Source organism: Ambystoma mexicanum, chromosome 6p (genome assembly GCF_040938575.1).
Source record: "Ambystoma mexicanum isolate Mex_15411 chromosome 6p, UKY_AmexF1_1, whole genome shotgun sequence".
NCBI lineage: Eukaryota > Metazoa > Chordata > Amphibia > Caudata > Ambystomatidae > Ambystoma > Ambystoma mexicanum.
This window is the reverse complement of record NC_090935.1, coordinates 1,118,108,837-1,118,133,157: the sequence shown is the minus strand read 5'-3', so window position 1 is coordinate 1,118,133,157 and position 24,321 is coordinate 1,118,108,837. Positions and strand designations below refer to the sequence as shown.

Below are 24,321 nucleotides of genomic sequence, written 5' to 3'. Positions count from 1 at the left end.
GTGGCCAGGGTCTGCACGTGCTGGGTATGGTCTGCCCTGCCCCTCCATAAGATTGAGTGTTCGCCTGCAACCCCCTGAGGCACTGGACCTCCAAGGGGCTGATGTCCCATTGCACCAACGGGGCCGGCTCGAGTGGCCTTGCCGGCCCCCACAACACTTTGGCAGTAGATTTCTTTTGGATGTAGAGTTGCTTAGGCGGGCGAGGTGGACCTTTGGCAGGAGCTTCGATAATCTAGAGAGCAGGCTGATGGGGCGGTAGTTTGCAGGATGCCTCTGTAGTTTGCCGTCCTTTGGGAATATGATGACCCTTGCTTCCTTCCAGGATCTCAAAGGGCTGAAGTCTCATGCATGCATTGAAGAGCTCTGTGAGATGTTCCATTGATGCCGGCAGGAATTTCTTGATTGCCAGGTTGGTTATTCCGTTGCTCCCTTGGCTTGGCTACCTCTTCCCTGTCAGGTGACGATTCATTCTCCATACGAAGTTGTCCGCCTCCTTCACCTTGGCTGTTGCGGCCTCTCACTTCTCTCCACAGTGCAGTCCGATTTGCTTCCACTGGAGCCTTCTGAGTGCTTTGTACTAATGCAGAAGATCAGGCGTGCAGAACTTCTGCTACTGGCGTCGGGGCCGGTTCTTGTCTGCGATTGACTGCTGGATGCCTCTCGGTAGATCATAGATGGAACATTTCTTTGTCTTCGGCTTCGCGCGACGCTGCTGTCATGCATGCTGGACTGCTGTCATGAAGACTTCCACAGCCTTGTCAATGTCCTCCTTGATACTCAGGGGGTTAGGTGTGACTGTGTTGCTCAGCTCTTCCTTGTAGCGACCCCAGTAAGCTCTCCTGAAGTTGTACCTCTCGGCCTGGTGGTATTGTTCCATCTCGTTTCCCACAATGATTGCTACTGGGTTGTGGTCCGTGGTCTACTGTGCCAGTGTTTTCAGCTCCACGAAGTGTGATCTGGAAGCCTAGGCCCGGCCTCCTTTTTATTCTCTGCATCACCGCCTGTGCGCTGTGACTTATCGGAGTGCTCAGCATGGTCGGGCTACATACCGTGGAATAACAACGGGTTCAATTTGCGATAGCACATGTCTGATTACTGCATAATACTGCTAAAAGAAAAACTTTCTATGAAAAATGTGCTTTCCAGCTTTCTGAGAGAAGACGGATGTAAATGTTTATTTTTTCAGGAGTATCAAATCGGAGAGTATATATTTTGTTTTTGTATCTGTGTCGAAATAGTGAGAGTGGGGCGACCGCCGTTACGTTTGGGTTGAAGTAAATGCTCTGTGCGTGCCAGGGCAGAACTCTACAGAGTCAGCAGCCACTTGAGCTCGCTTACTAGAATGCGAAATTCTGGCATGCATAGTCCGGGTGCATGCATGGAACCTGCCTTGACTTTTTTTTAATGAATATTTGTATTTTACATTTTCTTGATTGCAGACTATTATGATATATTCCGGAAACATTTTGAATATAGATCGTTCAGCTCATGCGGCCAGGTATATTCTCTAATGGAGCGAAAACTTCATCGCGTGTGTTTGTCCACTTTTTAAGTTGCTTTGTCCATCCTCCTCTAAATGTTCCTTAGTTACTGACTCTTGGGCTTTGCTTTCAAATATTGTTTAGCAGCTCGTTGAGTCGTCCGTCTCTAATTCTCACATCCCCATGGATTCGCTTAGTGCATAAGTGGATTAACAATCTATAAAAGTCGCAAAAAACTCTCTCTCCCAAGCACTTTACAATCTGACCACGAGATGGCACCAGGCTCACATTAACCGGAAACTTTGCAACTAGAAAGAACGCTACTGGGGAGGATAATTCGGCACAAGCCTTTAGGCGCCGGCTGTTTTGCATGGCGCTTTCACCGTACTGGTCCTTTTGGTGCGGTTCTAGCAGGAACCTAGCAGCGCAGTATGTTCCCTTAATGCAATTTAATTCTAAATACTAATGAATCGATTGCTTCGGTTGACTATACTTGAGGAATACACCGAGCGCCTTAAAAAAAAGAAAAAGCTACCTCCCATTAAAGTACAGCCTTTTAAAAATAAAATGTCTGATTCCTGTGTATTGCTTACTGTCATCATAACCAATAGATTTTCTCAAACTAAACAAAAAAATGCAAATCGGTGTGTTCGTTGTTTAAAACGTTTATCACATAATGGTTTCACTAGCCCATGTGACAATTTAGCACTGAGTTATCTGGATTTTTGTTTTGGGGATGTGGGGGCGGGGACAGGCATAAAACGTAGTATTACTGTGAGAACTGGTACATATTTCAGTAATCCTCTATTCTCCACAGGCCGGCGGAGGTGGCTATTCCGAAGCCTTTAAAAGTGAACTGGAAGCTTTCAAAGAGCGGGTGAGGCAGCTGTCCGACCCCCGGCCACGCGGCCAAGCGGCTGCAGAGCGCCCTGGCTTCTGTCTCGACCTCGGGCCGGCTGCTGCATTGGAATCCCAGCCTAAGGTACGTTTCATGGGAATGGCCATTGGGGCCTTCGTCAGAGCTGGCGGTTAATCCATAAAGGAACGCAACAGATTGAGCGATGGGCTCAACATGGCAACGCGGATGGATGGTAATCTAATCAGGCTGAGGCAGATGTGCGAAGGTCATTGGAAGGGTGCAGGTTGCTGTGACATGGCGCAGGAATCTCTTGACTTTATGCGCACATACGAAAAATGCATCTGAATCGCTTTGCAAATCCATAAAACTCAGAAGGTTTATGTTGAGGATAAGACGAGCTGGGTGGCATGAAGAAGGTGTTTTGAGACCAAGTTCCTTGGGGCAGATATTAAGGTAAATGTTCGTGAGGTCAAGTTCACAATCGGTGGGTGACCTTTTGGTAAATCCACACGAGAAGTGCTAAAGTTCCGTTATTAACTGTGATTGGTCACAGGTATTTTAAACAGTGGTTGAAGTGGGCGGGAGCTGTCGAGAGCAGTGCTCCTCTACTTCTTTTAATTAAGTTTTACCGTTCCTATACTTTTATTTTAAAAAGAAACGGTTCCGGTACGGTTTCGTTTTTAAAATAAAAGTGTAGGAAGAAGTTGAAACTTGCACTTTCAATGCGCTGCACCGGACGTTCCCTTAAACGGGTGCAGGTGTTTTGGGGTTTGTATTGTGCATGGGAGGGCGTGTGGCAATGGTGAATTGTGGGAGCTGTGCAGGTCAGTAGGGAACATACTCCCACTACTTCTTTTCGTACACTTCCACCACTGATTTTAAAGCAAAATTCTCAGCACAGCTGATTGTTCATATGAGTGGAAGAAATATGTACCAAGCGATTTGCTCGATTGCATACAAAAAACTGTGCATACCAAACACTTTATTTACGAAATGCATTATTGTAATTCTCATGCCTTGCAAGTGACTTAATCTTACACATCACAGGAAACCGACTATACAGACATGTCCAGTTGGAATCTGTGATCACTGTGCCGCCCATAACTGTGCCGCAATGAACCCCCCCAAGAACAAACATAACTTTAGTGCGGTGCACTTCTGTGTGCGCCGCCGCCGGCCTTGTGCCCCTGCGGCGTCGGTTCCTCCCACTTACGTGGGGCGGTGCTGTCGCAGCAGGGTCCTTTTTTTTAGGTTCTCAACCGCAACCCATGACTCCCCAGGACAGCGGGGTACACCACTGCTGCGCTTGGGCGCAGTAATGGGGGGGGGGTCAGGATTTTTGTACCGCACTCAGGCACAGTAACGTTATAGTCAGAGTAATGGGGGTGAGATTTTGGTATGATTCCGTCCAATTGTCCCATGAGATTATCAAAAGAGAATCCAGAAAACCCTCTTTTACTTTCTATCACTTGTAAGCAGACAGTACCGGTTGCACCTCGCCACTGACACAAGTGCCGGTTAGGTTATGAAACTGATGTGCACTAACTGCTCTGCACCATTACCTCAAATTCCAAATGCAACTTTTTCTGTCTGATATCACAAGTGAGCTGTCCATGCAGTCCAGATAATTTTTTCTTGACATTCTGGTAACTCTAATTCTGCATTTCTAGGGTAGTAAGAAGTGTGGGTGGAAGAATTCATATAAGCAAAGCGGGATGAACCACTAAAGTCTGACGTGTGTGGGATTAGATCTTTCCTTCCCTTTACCTTGGGTAGTAGTAGGAAAGAGCGAATAGGTGGCTGTCTTTACTTTTTACAAAACAGCACTTTCGAATGGATTGTGTCCTCCTACGTATTCCTCATCTTTCATCTTTTGATAATCGTTATCCTGACAGCTTTGCTGCTTCAGAATGTTTTTTCGGCACAGGGCGCTGTGCACAAGGTTGTGGCGTCTGTCCCTCGACGGGCTCCGTACCGTGTCGACGTCACCATCAGTATAAATAGCCCGTGCCGCCCGTTGGCTTCAGTTCCGTTTTTCTGATTGCTCTCTAGAACGGCGCGCTTAGAAATTTTCTTCTGAAAATGTCGTCTACTTCAACACCTTCAACTCCCAAGACAGGGTTTAAAAAGTGTATCGACTGCAGATCGAAGATGTTCCTCGAGAGTCGAGTATTTCTCCGACACCACATAAAAAACAAAAGTCGTCGAAAACATCCACGACTTTGTCTACGCCATCGGCGCTGGCAGCTTCGACATTGAAGCCAAAAGCGTCTTCGACGCCTGTGTCGAAGACTTCATCGGTGTCCTCGAAGGTTCCTTCGATACCATCGAAGGTTATGTCGATTCCCTCGACGAAACCTCATGAACAAGACAGGAGATTTACTCCTTTACCAAAATCGGGCTTTTTTAAGTCTATGGGCCTCATCACGAGTCTGGCGGTAACCCTTAAATGCGGCAGTAGCACTATTACCGCTGCATTTAAGGGTCCGCCAGATCATGGCCTTGGCGGATCTCTCCCCAGCTCTGAGCTGGGGGGAAATCTGTAGCAAATTTGCTGATTTTCGGCGCTATTACTGCCTGCGGGAAGTCCGCCGGCGGTAGTGGCGCAAATTTTCCCTATTGGGCCCAATGGGGAAAGAGGAATTCCTGAATGGGCCCAATGGGGAATGGGCACTAACTGTTCCGTTGCTAGGGCACTGGAAACAGTAGCTCAGGGTTACTGTCTCCCCTTCCCAAAAAGGCCTCAGAACCATCCACCGGGAACCAACTCTGTCGAAATTCCAGATCCGCTCCTGTTGCAGGAAATTTTAACGCTGCTAGACAAAGGTGCTATAGAACAAGTACCTGTAGCGGAGAGGAACAAGGGTTGGTACTACCCATACTTTCTCATCCCAAAGAAGGACGGAGGATTTAGACCCATCTTGGACTTAAGAAACTTGAACAAGTTCCTCAGGAAGGACACGTTCAAGGTGGTAACCCTTTCTCAGATCCTTCAGGCTCTCCAACTCCAAGAATGGTTGGTATCATTGGACCTTCAGGTTGCTTACTTTCATGTGCCATTCATCTCAAGCACAGAAAGTACCTGAGGTTCGCGATTGGCAATCCTCACTATCAGTTTAGAGTTCTGCCATTCGGGTTGACCCCCGCCCGAGGGTTTTCACCAAATTGATGGCGGTGGTGGCAGCGAGTCTCAGGAGAGGGGGGATTCACGTCTACCCCTACCAGGACGATTGGTTGATCAGAACAAGTTCTCCTGAACAAGCTCAGGAATATCTGTCGATCACCTGTCACTTCCTTCACAAACTGGGCTTCTTCCTCAATTTCAAGAAGTCCCACATGATACCATCCCACAAGCTCCAGTTTATCGGAGCAGTCTTGGATACTTCCTCGGGCAAAGCCTCGCCTCCCGAGGTGAGAGCTCTCCACATTCTGCAGATGGTAACAAAGTTCCAAATGCCCACCATCTGCTGGCCTTCGATTTTTCTGAGGTTGCTCGGCCTCATGGCATCCTGCATTTTCCTAGTGCCAGAAGCCAGATTGAGAATGAGATCCCTTCAAGGGGCCCTCAGAACTCACTGGTCCCAGTTCTCAGGGAATATGTCGGATCTTCTGCAAGTCCCGAGCGCAGTCGCTTAGGATCTATTATGGTGGGCTTGCGACATCCTCAAGGGAGAATCGTTTTGGCAACCATGGCCAGAGATAACAGTAGTAACGGATGCCTCACTCCCGGGGTGGGGAGCCCATACCAACGATCTGACAATTGGCGGTCATTGGTCTCCATTGGAGTCCAAACTACACATCAACCCATTGGAGCTGAGGGCAATCAGACTAGCGCTGAAGGCCTTCCTGCCCTCGGTACAGGGAAAGAATGTCCTGATAATGATGGACAACACAGTGGCCATGTGCTACCTCAACAAGACAGGGGGCGTAGGGTCACTACCACTGTACAGAGATGCAATGCAGCTCTGATTCTGGGCAATATGAGAAGGAATCTCTCTATCGGCAGTTCACCTAGCCGGAGAGCAGAGCATGGCAGCAGACGCTCTGAGCAGGCAGAGCACAGCCTCCCACGAGTGGGAGCTAGCTCAGGAGGTCCTTCTGGAGATCTTCGCCCTTTGGAAAACCCCTCAAGTGGATCTGTTTGCGACCACGGTAAACCGGAAGTGCGAACAGTACTGCTCAAGGGAATTTCCTCCGAGAGGAGCTCTCGGAGATGCGTTTGTGGTGGACTGGAAGTTTCCACTTCTGTACGCGTTTCCTCCAGTCCCCGTGATTCCTTAAGTAATCAGGAGGTTGAGAAAGTTCGGGAAAACCATGATCCTAATTGCCCTGGATTGGGCCAGGAGGACATGGTACCCGGACCTTCTGGACATGTCCATCTGCCCTCCAATACGTCTTCCGAAAAGAGAGGATCTTCTCTCGCAAGAGGAAGGTCGAGTTCTCCATCCAGAGGTCAAGACACTCAACCCTCACGCATGGTTTCTGAGAGGTTGAGATACAACGATTGGGATATTCCGGATGACGTAATGGAGATTTTGCTTTCGGCCAGAAGGCCAGCAATAAAATCCTTGTACCGGTGTCATTGGAACAAGTTCAGTAACTGGTGCAGAGAGAAGGATGTGGACCCTTTTCAATGTGGCACTCCAATGGTGCTTTTTTTCCGATTACATCTAGCCAATCTGGGGCTCCAGATCGGAACAATTAAAGGATATCTGTATGCGCTATCCATTTTTAAACGCTCCTCGGAAGAGCTTTCTTACTTCAAAATTCCATTGATAATTCAATTCCTGAAAGGGCCTACTAATGTATACCCTCCAGCCCCTTTTCATGTCCCAACTTGGGATTTAAATCTAGTACTTAAGTTTCTAACTTGTATAACTTTTGAGCCTCTGCAATCTTGTCCCTTGAGGTTTCTAACATAAAAAACTGTCCTTCTTGTGGCCTTAACATCAGCCCGCAGAGTTAGTAAACTACAGGCTCTCTCATGTAAACCTCCATGTATTACTTTTTACAAGGACAACGTAGTTCCTAAAGTTAAACCCTCCTTTTTACCAAAAGTAGTTTCTGATTTCCATTTGTCACAAAAAATCATATTACCAACATTTTATCCACCTCCTCATTTGGGCAAAGAAGACGAGAGACTGCATAGATTGGACCCCAGATGGGCTCTCAGCTTTTACATTTCAAGAATGTCAAAATTACGTCAAGATGACCTACTCTTTGTAGGTTATACAGGTCATAAATTGGGATTATCGGTGACAAAACAAACCATATCCCGCTGGATCATTCTGGCTATAATTGAATGCTACAGATTGGCAGGAAAGGACCCCCCAGATGGGCTTCAAGCCCATTCCACTAGGAGGATGGCTACTTCTGCGGCTCTGAAGAGGGGAGTCCCTGCAGCAGATATTTGTTCAGCTGCAACATGGGCATCGATGCATACCTTCATCAAGCATTATTGCTTGGATGCTTCCTCCTCCAATGAGGGTTTATTTGCCAAGGCGGTACTTCATTCCCTCCATGAAAACAGTAACAATTACTCCCACCTCCAAAATTGACATTGCTTTGGGAGTCTATCAAAGATGAGGAATACATGGGAGGACACAATCCATTCGAAGAACAAGTTACTTACCAAATGTAACGTTCTTTCGACTGGATGTTCCTCCCACATATTCCTCATCGCCCCCCAATCCTACCCCGCAGTACAGTTTGCGTTTCTTACACTTTCCTCTCATGAAGAGTCTATCAGTCATGAGGCACACCTGGTGTTCTTCCAATATTTCCTCGAAAAAACAGAACCAAAGCCAACGGGCGTGGCACAAGCTATTTATACTGATGGTGATGTCGACACGGTACGGAGCCCGTCGAGGGACATCGACGCCACAACCTCGTGCACAGCGCCCTCTACCAAAAAAAAAATTCTGAAGCAGCGAAGCTGGCAGGATAACAATTATCAAAGATGAAAGATGAGGACTACGTGGGAGGAACATCCATTCGAAAGAACGTTACAGTTGGTAAGTAACTTGTTCTATTCATTTTGTAGAGGAGGTCCCGAATAAAGCCTGCTCTCCAGTCACCCATTTTGAAGTACAAGGAACGTTCACACCGAGATATGTGACGTATGATGAGCAAATAAACCAGCAGAGAGCCGCAGTAGGGCTCTGCCCAGTACCTATAGGAAGAACAATGCCTATTGAAGTCCCAGTACCCAGAAAACCATGGACAGTAAGGTATCCATTAAGAAAACCCTACCAGCATATGAGACGAAAAGAAGATTGCTTAAGTACCGTCCCGGAAGAAACCAAAAAAAGCCTGAACGGAAGACGAATGGTGATGTCACGAGGGCCCGGACAGACTCACAGATGGAAGAAATGACAACCAAAAAATGACACACACAGACGAAACGCCATGAATAAAGATATTGTGAACCTAAAAGGAGAGAACGATGTTGAAATACAAAGAAGCTTAAGCTGTGAGCAGGATGGAGATATTCAACCAGCTAACACCTGTAAATATGCTTGGAACAGCAAGAAAGCTAAGAAAGCAGTGCAGCTTGCTATGCAAAGTAGAAGAATAGCGCGGCAAGCGCCATTATACATAATCTACCTCAAAAACAACACACAATGTTTAAGTGCGATTTCACTTTGCACGAAAAGCAGAACCAACTCAGGTAACCAGAGGCCAAAGAAGACAAGATTCATATTCTAAGCAAAACGAGAAGAGACAGCTGATTCGAAACTCAGCAGATGCAACTCGTGCCAGGAGAGCCAAGGTCATACCAATATAAAGAACAAACAGTAGCTACATATAATTGAAACTTAAGAACAGAATATCCTGTCTTCGAAGAGTCGAGATTAGGCGGCGTAGGCAGGTGGCAAGCTGAATAAGAATTAAATGCACAAATTGAGAGAAACTGGACAAATTCACGGTGTGGGTAGCACGTGACCAGCCGAGCGAGAAGGAGCACGGGTTCAGACCTACGCTTGGCATCCGCCCAGGCAGAGATATCAGAACTTTTCCAGACAGAAGATGCAGTTTCGAGGCCAACCACAGTAAAATAATTGACACATAGTTGCTGAAGTGATGATTGATTGTATCCTTAATTGGAGGAAGGCCGAGTAACTAGGGGGCACCCTGAACCTGGCTGACCGTTCTGCGTGCTGCTAAGCAAAGTGGAAATGTATGCATGGGGTTGGTGCCAACCCAATCATAATGGACCAAATAATCTAGGGTCCTATAGTTAGTAGAACCAATGGGACATCATACTTTTAGTGATGTCTACAGTAGTCCTATTTGAAGGAAGGGCTTAGACGCCCACCTGACAGTGTTTACCCAATCCCCTCATTCAGTTACAATATACAGATATAGCACCTATATTAAAGTTACCTTTTCCTAACCAATAGAATTGCATGTTAACTTTTGAGTGTTACACGTCAATTATGACGAGTTTTGAGTATAAATGTCACTGCTTGTATGAAGTTTGTTGGAGTTGAAGCGAGAAGGAGGATCACATCACTGCTGATTTCCATAACTTCCTGTTTTTTGTACGTGTCATTAAACAGACTCCCTTTGCCAAACCATTGAGTTGTCCTTGTTGATTGGTGTTGGAGTAATAAATCTGCACTCCCATCCATCTCAAAGGTGCAGCTATCTCGTCTTAAAGTACTTCGGAGCCAACCTCGGCTCTATGGGCCGGCCGGCGTTCTCCGGTGTACAATTTGTAGGCCAGTTCTTAAGGAGAAAGCAACACTACGAGTCACAAAATGTAAAGCATAACAGACAAACACTGGGCGATGCATAAAAGACATCGATGTTGTTATGAAGTGAGTGTCTTCACTTGTTTGGCACCGTACAACTGGCCAAACGCCAATCTTAACCACTGACATTGCTCTTGGCAAACTTCCACACCAATGTTTGTTAGCCCGTGTGCGCCATTGCAGATTGGGGCCCATCATATGCAAATCAGCATTGGAACTGACACCAGTGGGAGTAGACCAGCCCAAACTGCTAGCCCATGTCCCTGCACTCCCATCCATCTCAAAGGTACAGCTATCTCGTCTTAAAGTACTTTGGAGCAAAACTCGGCTCTATGGGCCAGCCGGGGGTCTCCGGAGTACACTTGGTAGCAGAGGATGGTTATCGATTATTGATTAGAATAAGACACCTATTGACCGTTGACATAAAGTAACTCTAGGTCTTCGGCAATATCACAAGTCCTTTGCCATTCGGCTGAGTAGACCGTGAAGCTCCCCGTAGACAGTGATAGTATAAGAAAGACTGCAGACAGGGCCTGAAGGGACCCGTGTTTCCCCACGCTATCCCTTCCCATTCCTCCGGGCAGCTGAGCGGGTGAAAAGCCGAAGAAGGCGGTAATGAAGGCTGTGATCCCGAGGGTCCAGATATGGACCCTGCGAACGGTGAGTGAAAAAGACTAAATATTCTGGCAAAAGTGCATGCTTTAGAACAAGTAAAGGGAAAAGGTAACGGAAGGAAATGGGTAGTAGAGAAGACTGTGTGTGTATATATATATTTCTGAGGCTTGTGGAATCTGCTTAGATCACATGCTGTGCATAGGCCGACATCGAGTGGAAGCTGCGGAGTATTACAGTTTGTTTTTCGAAATTCGAAAATGGGCGTCGACACAGGCGTGCCAGTAATACTATCCCTAGTGTGACGTCCACTGTACCCAAGATCCCTCACGCGTCTAGGATCCTCAGATTGTTTTTTTCCGCCATACTGGTCGGAAGCATCTTGCGGAGTCCCCTGGCCTTAGCCATACTTTTGCTAATTATTGAAGTTTAAAATTATTTATTGACATCCTTCCCCACCCCAACGTCGCTCCTCGACGACGGCTGGAGAAGACATCGACCGTCGGCTGCTGCACGACGGATCTGGGCCTCGGAAGGCCGCTGGCCTCGGCCCGGGCCTAGTAGGCCGCTGGCCTCGGCCCTGCAAGTAGGGAGAGTGGGGGGTGGTACATACTCTTCACTCTTGGTATATAGGTACACCTTATATATTTCCTACACTTACCAGCCCGCTGCCTCAAGGTGCGTATGGAGGGTACCCCTTTCCAATTCTGCCCCAAGTGCAACCGCAAATACCCTTGGGTCGACAGGCACGCCACGTGCAATCTCTGCTTGCCGAGGGACCACCCCGAAGCGAACTGCAGAGCGTGTAGTAGGTTTAAGCCTAAGACACTTAAGGACCGTTCGACAAAGCGTTGGGCCCACCACGCCAGGCAGGCGGCCATGGCAGCGGAGGGCGCCTTCAGCGATGGCAGCGACGCCGTACTTTCGGACGGCGAGGGCATTACGGTGTCGAAAGACTGCCGAGCGCAGGTCCCCGACCTCGGAAGGTTGTCCGGCAGGGCGGCTATGGGGAAGACCCCCGGCGACGCAAGCGCTACACACCCTACACACACTAAGCACACTAAGTCCAACCGAACCTCGTCGACTTCTCGGAAAGAGGCACAGATAGAACGGTCCGACTCGGTGTCCTCTGGGCGCTCTCGATCGAGATCGCCTCATGACGCAAGGCAATCATCCACTCTTGCCAAGAGTGCCTCGCTCCCTAGATTAACGGAAGTTCGATCGTCGGAAGACGAAGACGACTTCCACCCCCAGGCCGCGCTCCAGGAGACCGAGGCCGCAGTTAACACCAGCGAGGCCCCACGCTCGAAACACACAGATACCTCTCCCGACCCTCGACGCCAGGCGTCGAAAGTCTCTGGGGCCTCCAAGGGGCAGGGAAAACATTTTTCCACTCACGGGGAGGGGGGGAAACAGCGGAAAGCACAGCCTTCCACTCCTGTAAGACCATCCTTCCACCCTAAGCAGACAGACAAACACAAATCTACTGGGACATCAACATCCAGCAAGGGTACCCTTGATAAGTCCCCTAAGTTGCCTACTAAAGTCATACCCTGTTCCAAAGAATGGTCCAGTGAAGACATAGACAGGGTCATGTCAAGGATGTCTTCCTTAGCTGATTTTTATGACAAAAACCCAGAACATTTCCTTTCGTATGACCCTCAAGGGGCCACACCCTCAGGCTCCTCTGATCCTATCCCCCTAAGTAAAAAGGCCCGGTTCGAAAGACCTGAACCCTTCGAGGTGCAGCCTTACTCTACTCCATACTCTACTCCACACCCCAGTTACCAAGGACAGCCTTTCCCTGGAGGGGACCAGGAGTTTGAAATTATGGAGGAACAAACCGGGACTGAATACTATGCGGATGATGAGGACCTGGAGGAGGTAGAAGATGAGCAGGAAATTTACAGAGTAGATTCCCCGGTAGAGAGCGAAGCCCCAGTTACCGACTCGCCAGTTGATAACCAGCCCCTCCTTAATGAAGTTCTCGCTCGCGCAGCAGAACATTTTCACATCGACACCCACGGTGTACAGGAGGAAAGGGACTTCGCAGAAGAGTTGGTGGGAGAGAGGAGGCCGGTCGCTCAGACCATCCCTATCCTTAAATCCATCCAACGTAGAATAGATCCATCCCTGGTGAATCCTAACCTCACCAGAGCCGTCCACCCCAGAGTCGAAAAACTTTTTCGGGCAGCCCAGTCTGACCCTCTTTATATAAGAGGACATCTTAAACCAGACTCCCTAGTGGTTACCAACACTCGGAAGAGGGCTGGGACACCCTTATCGTCGTCAGAAGCTCCTCCCGACAAGGAGGGCAAAAAACTGTACGGGTTTGGCAGGAAGGTAGCCTCAACGTCCGCCTACCAAGCAAGGATTGCAAACTCCACCACCCTGTTGGCAAGTTACAACTGCCATCAATGGGAAGAGGTCGCGGCGCTCATAGCCTCTGCTCCTGAACCGTTAAAGGGCCAGTTGGCTCGGATCTCGGCAGAAGGGAGAGCCGTGTCTGGTTGCATATTAAAATCAACTTTCGACGCCGCGGACAACGCAGGAAGATTGATAGCAGAAGGTACTGTTATCAAAAGACATGCGTGGTTACGGCAGTCGGGGTTCAAAACAGAAACCCAGGCTTCATTAATAGACAAGCCGGTGGAACCCGATCTATTGTTTGGGAAAGCGGTCGAAGACGCACTTAAGAATGCCAAGGACGAATACGAGACTCTCAAATCCCTTGGCCAGCTTACCAACAAACCCCCTAACCAGAGGGGGAACAGTAATTTTCGTCGCCCACGCGGCCAAAATTCACAAAGAGGCAACTATGCCCAAGGACAGGGTACACAATGGAACAACAACCAGCAGTCTACCCAAACTTACGGCAGGGGTAACAAGAGAGGTCGTGGAAGAGGCAGAGGCAGCCCCAACAAGCGAGGTGGCACGCCTCCACCAAAGCAGTGACGCTCAGTTCAGGGTCCCTTCTCACGCAACCCCAGTAGGGGGACGCATTTCCAACTTCACCCAGGCTTGGGAAGGGATCACCTCAGACAGATGGGTGCTGTCAACAGTGTCCACAGGATATTGTATAGAATTACTGCAGCGTTCCCGGAACCACCCTCCACGACAAAGAATACACTCCTTAGAACATCAGAAGATCCTTCTCGAGGAGATCGCCATTCTGCTAGAAAAGGACGCGATAGAACTCGTCCCAGGACACCAGGTAAACAAGGGTATCTATTCAACTTACTTCCTTGTGCCAAAGAAAGATTTGACAATGCGCCCAGTATTGGACTTACGGCCTGCCAACAAGTATGTCAAGCCCCAAAAATTCCGTATGACCACGCTACAAGAGGTTATCCCCCTCCTAAAAAAGGGGGATTACATGGCAACCTTGGATATGAAAGATGCATATTTTCATATTTCCATGCTCCCAGCGCACAGAAAATACTTGCGCTTCAAGGTGGACAGTCGCCACTACCAATTCAAGGTACTGCCCTTTGGGATAGCTTCAGCACCAAGGGTATTCACCAAGGTACTGGCGGTGGCAGCTGCACACCTACGCAGGGAGGCAATCCCAGTGTACCCTTATCTGGACGACTGGCTCATAACGGGGGAAACCCCAGGAATTTGCAGGTCAAACATTCAGAGGACTATCGACCTCCTCCACGAATTAGGCTTCTCTATCAACGAGAAGAAGTCAAGTCTGGTGCCAAGCACCTCAAAACAGTTCCTAGGAGCAATCCTAGATACTCAGAAAGGGTTGACCTTCCCTTCGGAAGAGAGAATTCGGAATATACTACTGCAAATTCCACATTATCAGTCAGGTCAACAAATAACGGTACGCAAAGCAATGCGGTTACTGGGCATGATGGCATCATGCATTTACCTGGTCCCACACGCGCGTCTGCGCATGCGTCCCATGCAGGAATGGTTGGCGAAACAGTGGTCTCAGGCAAGTGGTCAGTGGGACGATCTAGTGGTCGTTTCGCCAACACTCGTACAGAGCTTACACTGGTGGACAAGAGAGAATCTCGCAAGGGGAAAACCCTTTTACGATCCCGAAGTACAGGCAGTGGTGACTACAGATGCATGCCTAACTGGGTGGGGAGCTCACCATCTCCACCACACAGCTCAGGGTCTCTGGTCTCACTCAGTAGCCAAGAACCACATCAACCTGCTAGAGCTTCTGGCAGTATTCCGAGCGCTTCAGGCGTTCGAGCCCCATCTGCTAAACTTGTCGGTGCAGATCCAGACGGACAGCACGACAGCCATGTTCTATCTGAACAAACAAGGAGGGACTCGTTCGCCAAATCTGTCCAAGCTTGCCCAGAAAATCTGGATATGGGCACTCAGACGGAACATCTTCCTGTCATCACAACATGTTCCAGGGGAGCTCAATTCCCTAGCGGATGCCCTAAGCAGAGACTCCCTCCCAGAAGAACACGAATGGGTCCTTCACAAAGATATCGTAAAAGATCTCTTCTCTCAGTGGGGTTTCCCCACTATAGACCTATTCGCCACAAGCGAAAACAAACAATGCCCAGGATTTGCATCCAGGTTCCCCCAGCCAGATTCCCAAGGGAACGCCCTGTGGATGAACTGGTCAGGGATGTTTGCGTACGCTTTTCCACCAACTCCTCTCATCAGGAAGGTGGTGTACAAGATGAACAAGGAATCGATGACGCTCATCCTAGTTGCTCCCATGTGGGCGAGACAACCATGGTTTCCACACCTACGCAGGATGGCGGTGTGCGAGCCCATCAAACTCCCAGCCTGGTACAACCTACTGTCCCAGCAACAAGGTCAAACAGTGCACCAGAAACCAAACTCAATGAACCTGGCAGCATGGCTCCTGAGGTCATAGAGTTTGGGCATCTCAATTTACCACAGAGGTGTCTGGACATCCTAAAAGAATCCAGGAAACCAAACACAAGGCACTGTTACTTTGACAAGTGGAAGAGATTCGTTATTTGGTGCCAGAATAAACAAATCAACCCAGTTGATTGCACTCCTTCTAACGTTGTAACATACATGCTCCACCTGCTGGACGCACCTCAATGTGGTGCTAGCTAAGCTCATGGGCCCCCCTTTCGAACCCATGCATAAAAGTAGTCTCAAACACCTGACTTATAAAACGGCCTTCTTAGTAGCCATTACCTCTATAAGAAGGGTCAGTGAGATTCAGGCTCTGTCAGTGCAGGATCCTTTCTTTACTATCCACAAAGACAAACTGGTTTTACGCACACACCCTAGGTTCTCACCTAAATTTATATCTAAGTTCCATGTAAACCAGTCCATCGAGCTTCCGGCTTTCTTCCAGAACCCGCAAAGCTCAGCTGAGGTGAAACTACACACCCTTGATGTGCGTAGGGCGGTCCTCTACTATGTAAATAAAACCAGACCGCTAAGGAAAACAGATCAACTGTTTGTCTCCGTAGCTACAGGCAGAGAGGGGGATCGCGTCTCTAAAGGCGCGATCTCTAAGTGGATTATCAACTGTATACAGCTGTGTTACTCTCTTTCTGAAAAAACTCTGCCTTTTACGCCAAGGGCCCATTCTACTAGAGGCATTGGGGCCACTCTGGCTTTCATTGCAAATGTTCCCCTCGACACCATTTGCAAAGCAGCTACTTGGAGCTCTATTCACACTTTTACTCAGCATTACTGCATTGACACTCATTCCAAGACAGATACACAAGTGGGACAAGCGGTTCTAAGACACCTGTTTGCTCATGACCCTTCTCACATCCCACCTCCTTCTTCTGGTACTGCTCGCTAATCTATGCACAGCATGTGATCTAAGCAGATTCCACAAGCCTCAGAAGGGATACATTACTCACCGTAATCGTATTTCTGATGCTTGTATCTGCTTAGATTCACATGCGACCCACCCTTCCTCCCCTCCGAGAGAAGGCGCATGATTACTTGTAGTCTTACCTTTCTGTCTATCTGCTTGGATTATCTGTACTCACGCTACTCCTCATGCTTCCTCATGTCAGAAAAAATACAATCTGAGGATCCTAGACGCGTGAGGGATCTTGGGTACAGTGGACGTCACACTAGGGATAGTATTACTGGCACGCCTGTGTCGACGCCCATTTTCGAATTTCGAAAAACAAACTGTAATACTCCGCAGCTTCCACTAGATGTCGGCCTATGCACAGCATGTGAATCTAAGCAGATACAAGCATCAGAAATACGATTACGGTGAGTAATGTATCCTATATATATATATATATATATATATATATATATATATATATATATATATATATATATATATATATATATATATATATATATATATATATATATATATATATATATAGGGATAATGACTCAAGAACAATGAAGTAAATAAAGGTTATCAGCGAGGACATCTGAGAAGTGAGAGGATTCGCCTTATTCCTACGCTTTTAATACAAGCGGCTAGAAGAAACGTGTACCCAAAGTCCCAGCTAAAGGGCGAACGATTAGACTACCACGACGGTTAAAGACGTCGTGAAAGGGGTAGGTTTAGACTCCATGAAGGGGTAATGATTAGAGACAGAGATGACTGTGACCAGCTGTTGTTCGTCTAGTCTGTCAAGTGTCTCTTACATGTTTTTTGTTGTGATGTCATATATCGAACATTTTCTTTGAGAAAACTGATTTAAATTTTACGCAATTTAACAGCTGAGATAAAATCACATACGAATTGTTGTTTTTTGAGTAAATTAGAAGGTATAAAATTTTGTGAAAAATTTGGATTGGAGCTTGCAGTGTTTGGTGCTCGCTCATATTGTTGGAACTGTTTAAGTCACACGAAAGTAGTGACAAGTGTTATATAAGAGGAAAGGGAACAGATTTGAGCATGGAAGATATGACACCATTGACACACTTATGCAAGCAGTTGCCAAAACACGCACCCAAACTGAAAAAATACAGCACAGAATGGGTTAAGGGAACCACGCACAAAATGTTTATGCCATGGCCACAAGGTGGGTCCTTATCTAAAGCTGTCTTGCAACACATGACAACATATTTGCATGCCACATACAGAGGCAAGAAGCTAGACAAACGCCTCGCTGTTCTGGAGCTTTGGAAAATGTATGAACAGGAAAAGGAAGAGGAGCCGCCAACAGATTGGATACTTAATGTATGCACAGAGGGGGGTGAGACACTTACCGTGCCACCTGCCCCATCTGAAACGAAAGTTGAAGAAAGTAGGAACGAGGGATTATACCCGCTGAGAGAGCTTAAAGCTGCCACGGGGTATAGCAACCCCACATATGAGTCACCTACGCAAAGTAGTGACGAAAATCAAGGGAAAGATGAGGATAAGAATATTACCTCCACAGTCCCACGGGACAAGGGGAGACGCGAAGAAAGAAGAGATCAGGCACTGACAAGTCCATCTCTCGACAAGGAGAAAGAAGGGAAGAGATGGAAGGGAAACAAAGACAGAACTGATGAGGTAGCATTAGCAAAAAACGAATGGATGGGAGGACACATTTTATTAAAACTTGTTGGCAAAGGCATTGATGACGCAAAACAAAAAGAAAGGATAGAGGATGTACAGGGAAAGGGAAAAGAGAAGGAATTAAGAGACGAAAGAATAAGAAAGAAAGACAGACAAAGGCGAGAACAGCTATATCGTGAATGGCAAGCGAGACAGCTCAATCGCAAACCCAGAGCAGCCAATAATCAAGACAGGCAGGAACAGCAAAGGTTAGAGGAAGAGCAAATGATACGTGAGAAAAGAATAAAGAGACGAAGAGATGAGGAAATTCGAAGGGCAAATGAACATAGAAATGAAAAGAAAAAGGAAGAAGAAAGAGTAAAAGAAGAGGCGAGGAAGCACAGAGAATTTGATGGCGACATAGAAAGTAAGCGGAGACAGAGAGCATGCAATCTTGAATATCTGGAGAGAGAGAGAAAACCTGCTCCAGTAGTAGATTGGGAAGATATAGAAGAATTCTTTCCTGCGTACAAATCAGTACCAGGAACGTCTAAGGCAAATATGGAAGATGACTTCGACACCAGAAGCATCGGAGAAACTATCGATAGAATATATGATGAAATGGGGTTAGAACAAACACCCCAAGGGGAGGGGGAAGACAAGCGCCTGGAGAGCACTCAGCTGTACGAAACTGAGGATGTCTCCCGAAGTAGTTAAAATAGAGACCTATCCCTGGATAGACTTGAAATAAGTAGGAGTAAGGAGGACACAAGAAGTGGCACTAGTTGGGGACAGACAATGTCCGACTCGGAAAGGGAGGAGCGTGAGGAAAATGAGGAAGAGAGACGGAGCGAAAGACTCCCCAGGGAAAAAGGAAAAGATTGTTAGACACTTTCAAGTCTGCACCGAGGGCATCAGAGTCAGCCACGCAGTCTGACCGACATGAAGAGGTATCTCATGGTCAGAGGGGGTGTGTCCTCCCCGCCCTATGTAGACGGGCTCAGGACATTGCCAGGAAGACGGCGATGCAGGAATATTACCCCTGCAATAGACTGGAGAACAATGAGAGAAGAAAGAGAGGGCTATGCATCCCAATTTCCGTTGCTCGCGAAAGGGGGAGTGAGACCGCAATATATTCCATGGCCACACATGGATCGAGAACATTTGAAAAACAAGCTTCCAATGCTATCGGGAGCCAGAAAGTGGATACATGAGTTAGAAAAAGTGACAGGAGGAAACACGTTGGCTATAGGGGACATTAAGGGTCTCCTAATCGCCATACTTGGTGAGAGAGCAGACGATGTGTGGGCATGAGCAGGCTACCCTGGTGTAACCACAATTAATACCTCGCATGACAGAGCTCCATTTAACAATTGTAGAGCCGCAGTATGGAAAGCGCTATGAGTGCTATACCCAGATACGTCCGATATGGGAGCTATAATGACACGGAAAATGAAGGAGTCTGAGGATCCGTTAATTTATATACAGAATTTCCAAGACGCATTCGAGACTCATGAATCTTGGACGAAATCTATACCTGTGTTTTCCCATATATTGTGCCAAGGGCTGCCAGAGCCAGTGCAGAAACAACTCAAGAAATTGGTGGGAATTGAGGCCAAGCCTTGGGCTGAAATACAGTTGACCATCACACATTATTGAAGACTGCTGCAAGAAAAGAATCACAAAAAAATAAGCTGCAAGTAAAGGTGAGGAAGCGAAATTAGTGTAAAAGAAATTGTCAATTTACTCTTGAGGGAGCCATGATAACGAGCACAGCTGAATCGAGCATGCAGCAGGTGACTAATCTACCGCAGAATAATCAGAACAGTACTGGGTTTTATCCCAGGGGAAAAGGATTTAGGGGAAGAGGATGGCACTGTAATCATGGAGGTTTTCAAAATATGCAAAATGGTCATCAACATATGTCAAACGGGCAAATGATCTGACCACCGCCAGTATGTTGTTTGTGTGGAATGACAGGGCACTTAGCTCGCACATGCAGAAACCAAGGCATGATGTAGAACGGCCAAGGGACAGGCGCAGGCATGGCAAATCCACCTGCAGTTATACAACAGGGTGTTGCGCAGAATCACACAGTGCAACAGCAAGCGACAGGAGTGAAACAAGGCGTGCAACCTCAGAGCATGGGAAATTTTCCACAAGGACAATCCCAACAGGCACTGTTGCAATTATCACAGACGATGAGCACAGGGCAGCCGCCGAACCTTGGAATGGGAGGTAACAATGGGAATGGGGGAAATCCATCAGTGCATAGTGGGCCAAGATTGTATATGGACTAGGACAGCTCACTGGGAATCCTGATGTGTTATATCCTATCAGTGACACCAGACCCTGACAGGAACCTAGGGTGGATGTCGTTATAGGGGATAAAGAATATTCCTTCCTAGTTGACACGGGTGCAACACGCTCGTGCATACGTGAAGGCAAGTTTTCCTTGTCCGGCGAGGCCATAGATACTGAGAGTTTTACAGGAGCTACCAGTCGTGTTCCCTTCACAAATGCACTTCCAGTCTCCATAGGAGAATGTGAAATGAATGTGCCTTTACTATATTCACATCAGACCCCAGTAAACATTTTGGGTCGAAATTTAATGACAAAGTTAAACATGACAATCTCGTTTACGGAGGAGGGCATAATAGGTTCAACTCCAGGAATGCACTATTCAAATGTATGCAAAATGATCAGAGCATACGCAGGACACACAGCCATGAGGGCTATACCATTAGAGCCAGAAATATTTGCATATGGTATGCGTGTGCTTATGGCAGGATTGCCAGGCCTAGCAGACAGAATCATGAGAACCCCTGATGAGTTCTTATTTAGACGAACAATACCGATGCACAAGGAGGAGGGACAAGTATTTCCCTTAATGATGCACACAGCTGCAGTGCGAGGGAGAGTGGCCTTGATTGACGATAATGACGACGAGGGCCGACAATGGTGCACGATAATAGCAAATGAAGGATATCGAGTGACTGACATCACCGATGACGATCTGTTTGAAGAACAAACAGATATGGGAGAGAAAATTGTGGAAGTGAGTCTCACCTTTTGGGTAAAAATGATTAAAAGAGAAGTATCTCAAAGAATGATGTTGGCACGAAACCGTCCTGAATATTTGCATGATGACGTGGCCCAAGTGCCTGTCTCAATATGGACTGCAGGACCCTATGACGTAAGCCTCTTGAAGGGGGTTGGAGAGGTGAAGATTAAACTGAAACCAGGAGCAATCCTCCCAAGAGCACAGCAATATCCCATGTCCAGAGAGGCAGATGAAGGGATTTTTAAGACCATTTCGGCTATGATAGAGCAAGGCATCTTAGTGACGTCAGAGTCGTCATGCAATCGTGAGTTTACCCTGTAAAAAAAAAGTAAAGGGGGGGTCTTGGAGGCTAATCCAGGATTTACACCAAATAAATTATATTGTTGAGGCAGAGTTCCCTCTAGTCCCTAACCCGTCTACAATTCTAAGTAATATACCCGTTGAGGCAAAATATTTCACGGTGATTGACGGAAATGCATTTTTCTCAATCCTGTTGCACCGTGACTCACAAGATCTGACGTCATTCACGTTCAGACAGATGTGTCTGAAAAGCACGAGGCTGCCACAGGGGTACTGTGAGTCTCCTATTTTCAACAGAGTCCTGCAGATGGGCTTGATCAATATTGCATTAGAATGTGTCGTCCTGCAATGCGTGGATGACATCTTAATTTGCAGCACCACAGAAGAACAATGCAGGCACGATTCTGTTCAGCTAGTGACTATTCTGGCTGAGAAAGGATATAAAGTTGACAAGGAAAAGTTACAATACTGTCAGCAAGAAGTATTGTACATAGGCCAGCTGATCTTGCATGAGGGAAAGAGAGTGACCCCAGAAAGGGCTGAAGCCATACTGAACACGGCTAAGCCACACACGATAAAACAGATGCAGAGCTTTCTAGGCCTATGCAACTACGTTAGGGCATTGGTCTTCGACTATAGCTCTTACACGAAGCCTTTACTTCAGGCCCTAAAGAACTCCCAAGTGACGAAAGAAAAGATTGAATGGTCTGAGACCATGGAGAAAGGGTTTGCTGAACTCAAAAGAGCTATTTGCACAGCTCCAGTTCTCAGGATTCCCAATTATGCAGAGGAATTCTACCTGGTTTCACACACAAATGGCAGCGTTATGACAGCAGTACTCACACAGAGAACCACGTTGGGGTACAAGCCCCTGACATACTACAGTGGGAATTTGGACCCAGTAATGAGAGGTAATTTTCCTTGCGAACAAAGTTTAGCTGCTGCAGCGTTCACCATAGAGAAGGCTACAACCATTGTGATGGGATGCTCAATGACTTTGTACGTTGAGCACTCACTATTTGCCATTCTAGAGAAACCAAAGGGCACACTGACATCTCAGAGAGCTTCTGCTTATGAAGTGATCATATCAAATCCATTGATTAAAATAGTCTGATGTAAGATAGTGAACCCAGCTATGTTTATAGCAGAGCCAGTCAATGAAGGAGAGCCGATACATGACTGTGCAAATTATGAAGAATTATATGATGAAATTCCCAGGGTGAAAGAAAATGCCTTGGCAGAAGGCGAGATCGCCTTCATTGACGGTGTCAGGCTTCTGTTGACTGGCGCAGAGGCAGCACAAACACCTGCCTCCCCGTTGGGTCTTAGCACCTGGGAATGTAAACCACAGGCTACCTTGACCCGCCGGGGAAAGAGGGTTAGGGTCCGTTGGTTTGGATGGGTAGAGGGAGTTCAGGATAACCGGCAAGAGGGTTAGGAGGCTGTTATGGATAGGTGGGGGGTTTTAGGGAAACATGCTCCTCGGCTCCTGTGCGCTGCTCCGATGGACGTACTCCGCCCATGCACTCATGCACCTCACTCACACTGTGTGCCCTTCAAAGGGGAGCCTTTGTACTGGAGCTCCAGAACCAGGACACTATGACATGAAAGTGCTGACTATCGTAGCTGCTCCGCTACTAACTATAGTGTCGCCACAGAAATAACACCTGCATTAACTCATGCAGCACATATTCCCAAATTGCATGCGTGATCACCAACCCCCTTGCATTATACTTATACAGGGTACAAACATATAACAGCACTTAGCTCTGATTGCTGGCTGGTGCCTCCGATCCTCCTGACTTGTTCGTGTTGCTCAGCCAAAGGACGCTCAAGCTTTCACTGCAAAATACCAAAACACATTGTCAGTGCGGGCGAAAACAATCCTGGTGTCTAGCACATGGTTAGAAACAAACTCGTAGTTGACTTCACTCCAAGATGCCTCATTAGTTTTTTCCACGCATTATGTGCGTGGGCAGTTAGTCACAGTATTGCCCAAATCATACGGTGTCTATGTGCTGGTTCCCAGATTACTGGGGACTCGTGCGCGATGCTTCTCGTGCCTCTGCCCCAGTCTGCAGTACGGTGTCTAAACCGTAATCCCAACCAGAAGTACAGCCGAAATCGTCGTGGCCTCCTAACAGCGTTTGCGTTCCCAACAAGTAGTTCTAAAAGAGCAACTTATCTTTTGATTGTGCGCGGGGCCTGGGGTGTTCAGGCGGGAGTTTGTGCCCCGCGTAGGCGTGCCTGCCGGAGCTCGGGTGAAACACGTCTTCTCTCCTCTGCATCCGGAATTGCGAGCGTCGCTCCGTTGGCGCGGCTCGCGCATGCGCATTAGTGCAGGCGTTGCATTTCCTGACAGCAGGCTCGTGCAAGGCACGGCCTGCTGGGAGATGTAGTTCCAAGGCGGTTCTCCATCCTAGAGTCTTCTTTCTGCAAAAGGGATGGAGAACCAGCCTTGAATATGGGATTCCATGCAGTCGGACTATGTTCTGCAGGAACAGATCGGCCAGTTCACTAGCTGTTGGCGTGCCCTTACAGGGTACGAAGTGGGCCATCTTGGTGAGGTAATCCACGACTACAAGAATGGATGTGAATCCGTGGCTAGGGGGCAACTCCACTATCGGGTCTAAAGAGATGGTGTGCCAAGGAGTTGGTGGTGTTGGCAGTGGTTGCAAATGTCCCGCCGGTTTCTTATGCTCGGTTTTGTTTCTCATACAAGTTTCACAGTTGGAAATTAAATGTTGCACATCCTTCTTCATACCCGGCCACCAGAAATGCCTCTTCAGCAGTTCCATGGTTTTCGCCGTGCC

At 47.5% G+C, this 24,321-nt stretch overlaps 1 protein-coding gene across 3 annotated transcripts in view; it reads left to right on the top strand.

Annotated features, from left to right (window-relative positions):
• Positions 1 to 24,321, top strand: part of CDC37L1 (cell division cycle 37 like 1, HSP90 cochaperone) — a 469,554-nt gene that overhangs the window by 373,867 nt on the left and 71,366 nt on the right. For all 3 annotated transcript variants that reach the window (XM_069625725.1, XM_069625726.1, XM_069625727.1), the window contains exon 6: positions 2,299 to 2,463. In XM_069625725.1, coding sequence (XP_069481826.1) covers positions 2,299 to 2,463 — 165 coding nt within the window. The remainder of the gene's footprint in view (positions 1 to 2,298; positions 2,464 to 24,321) is intronic.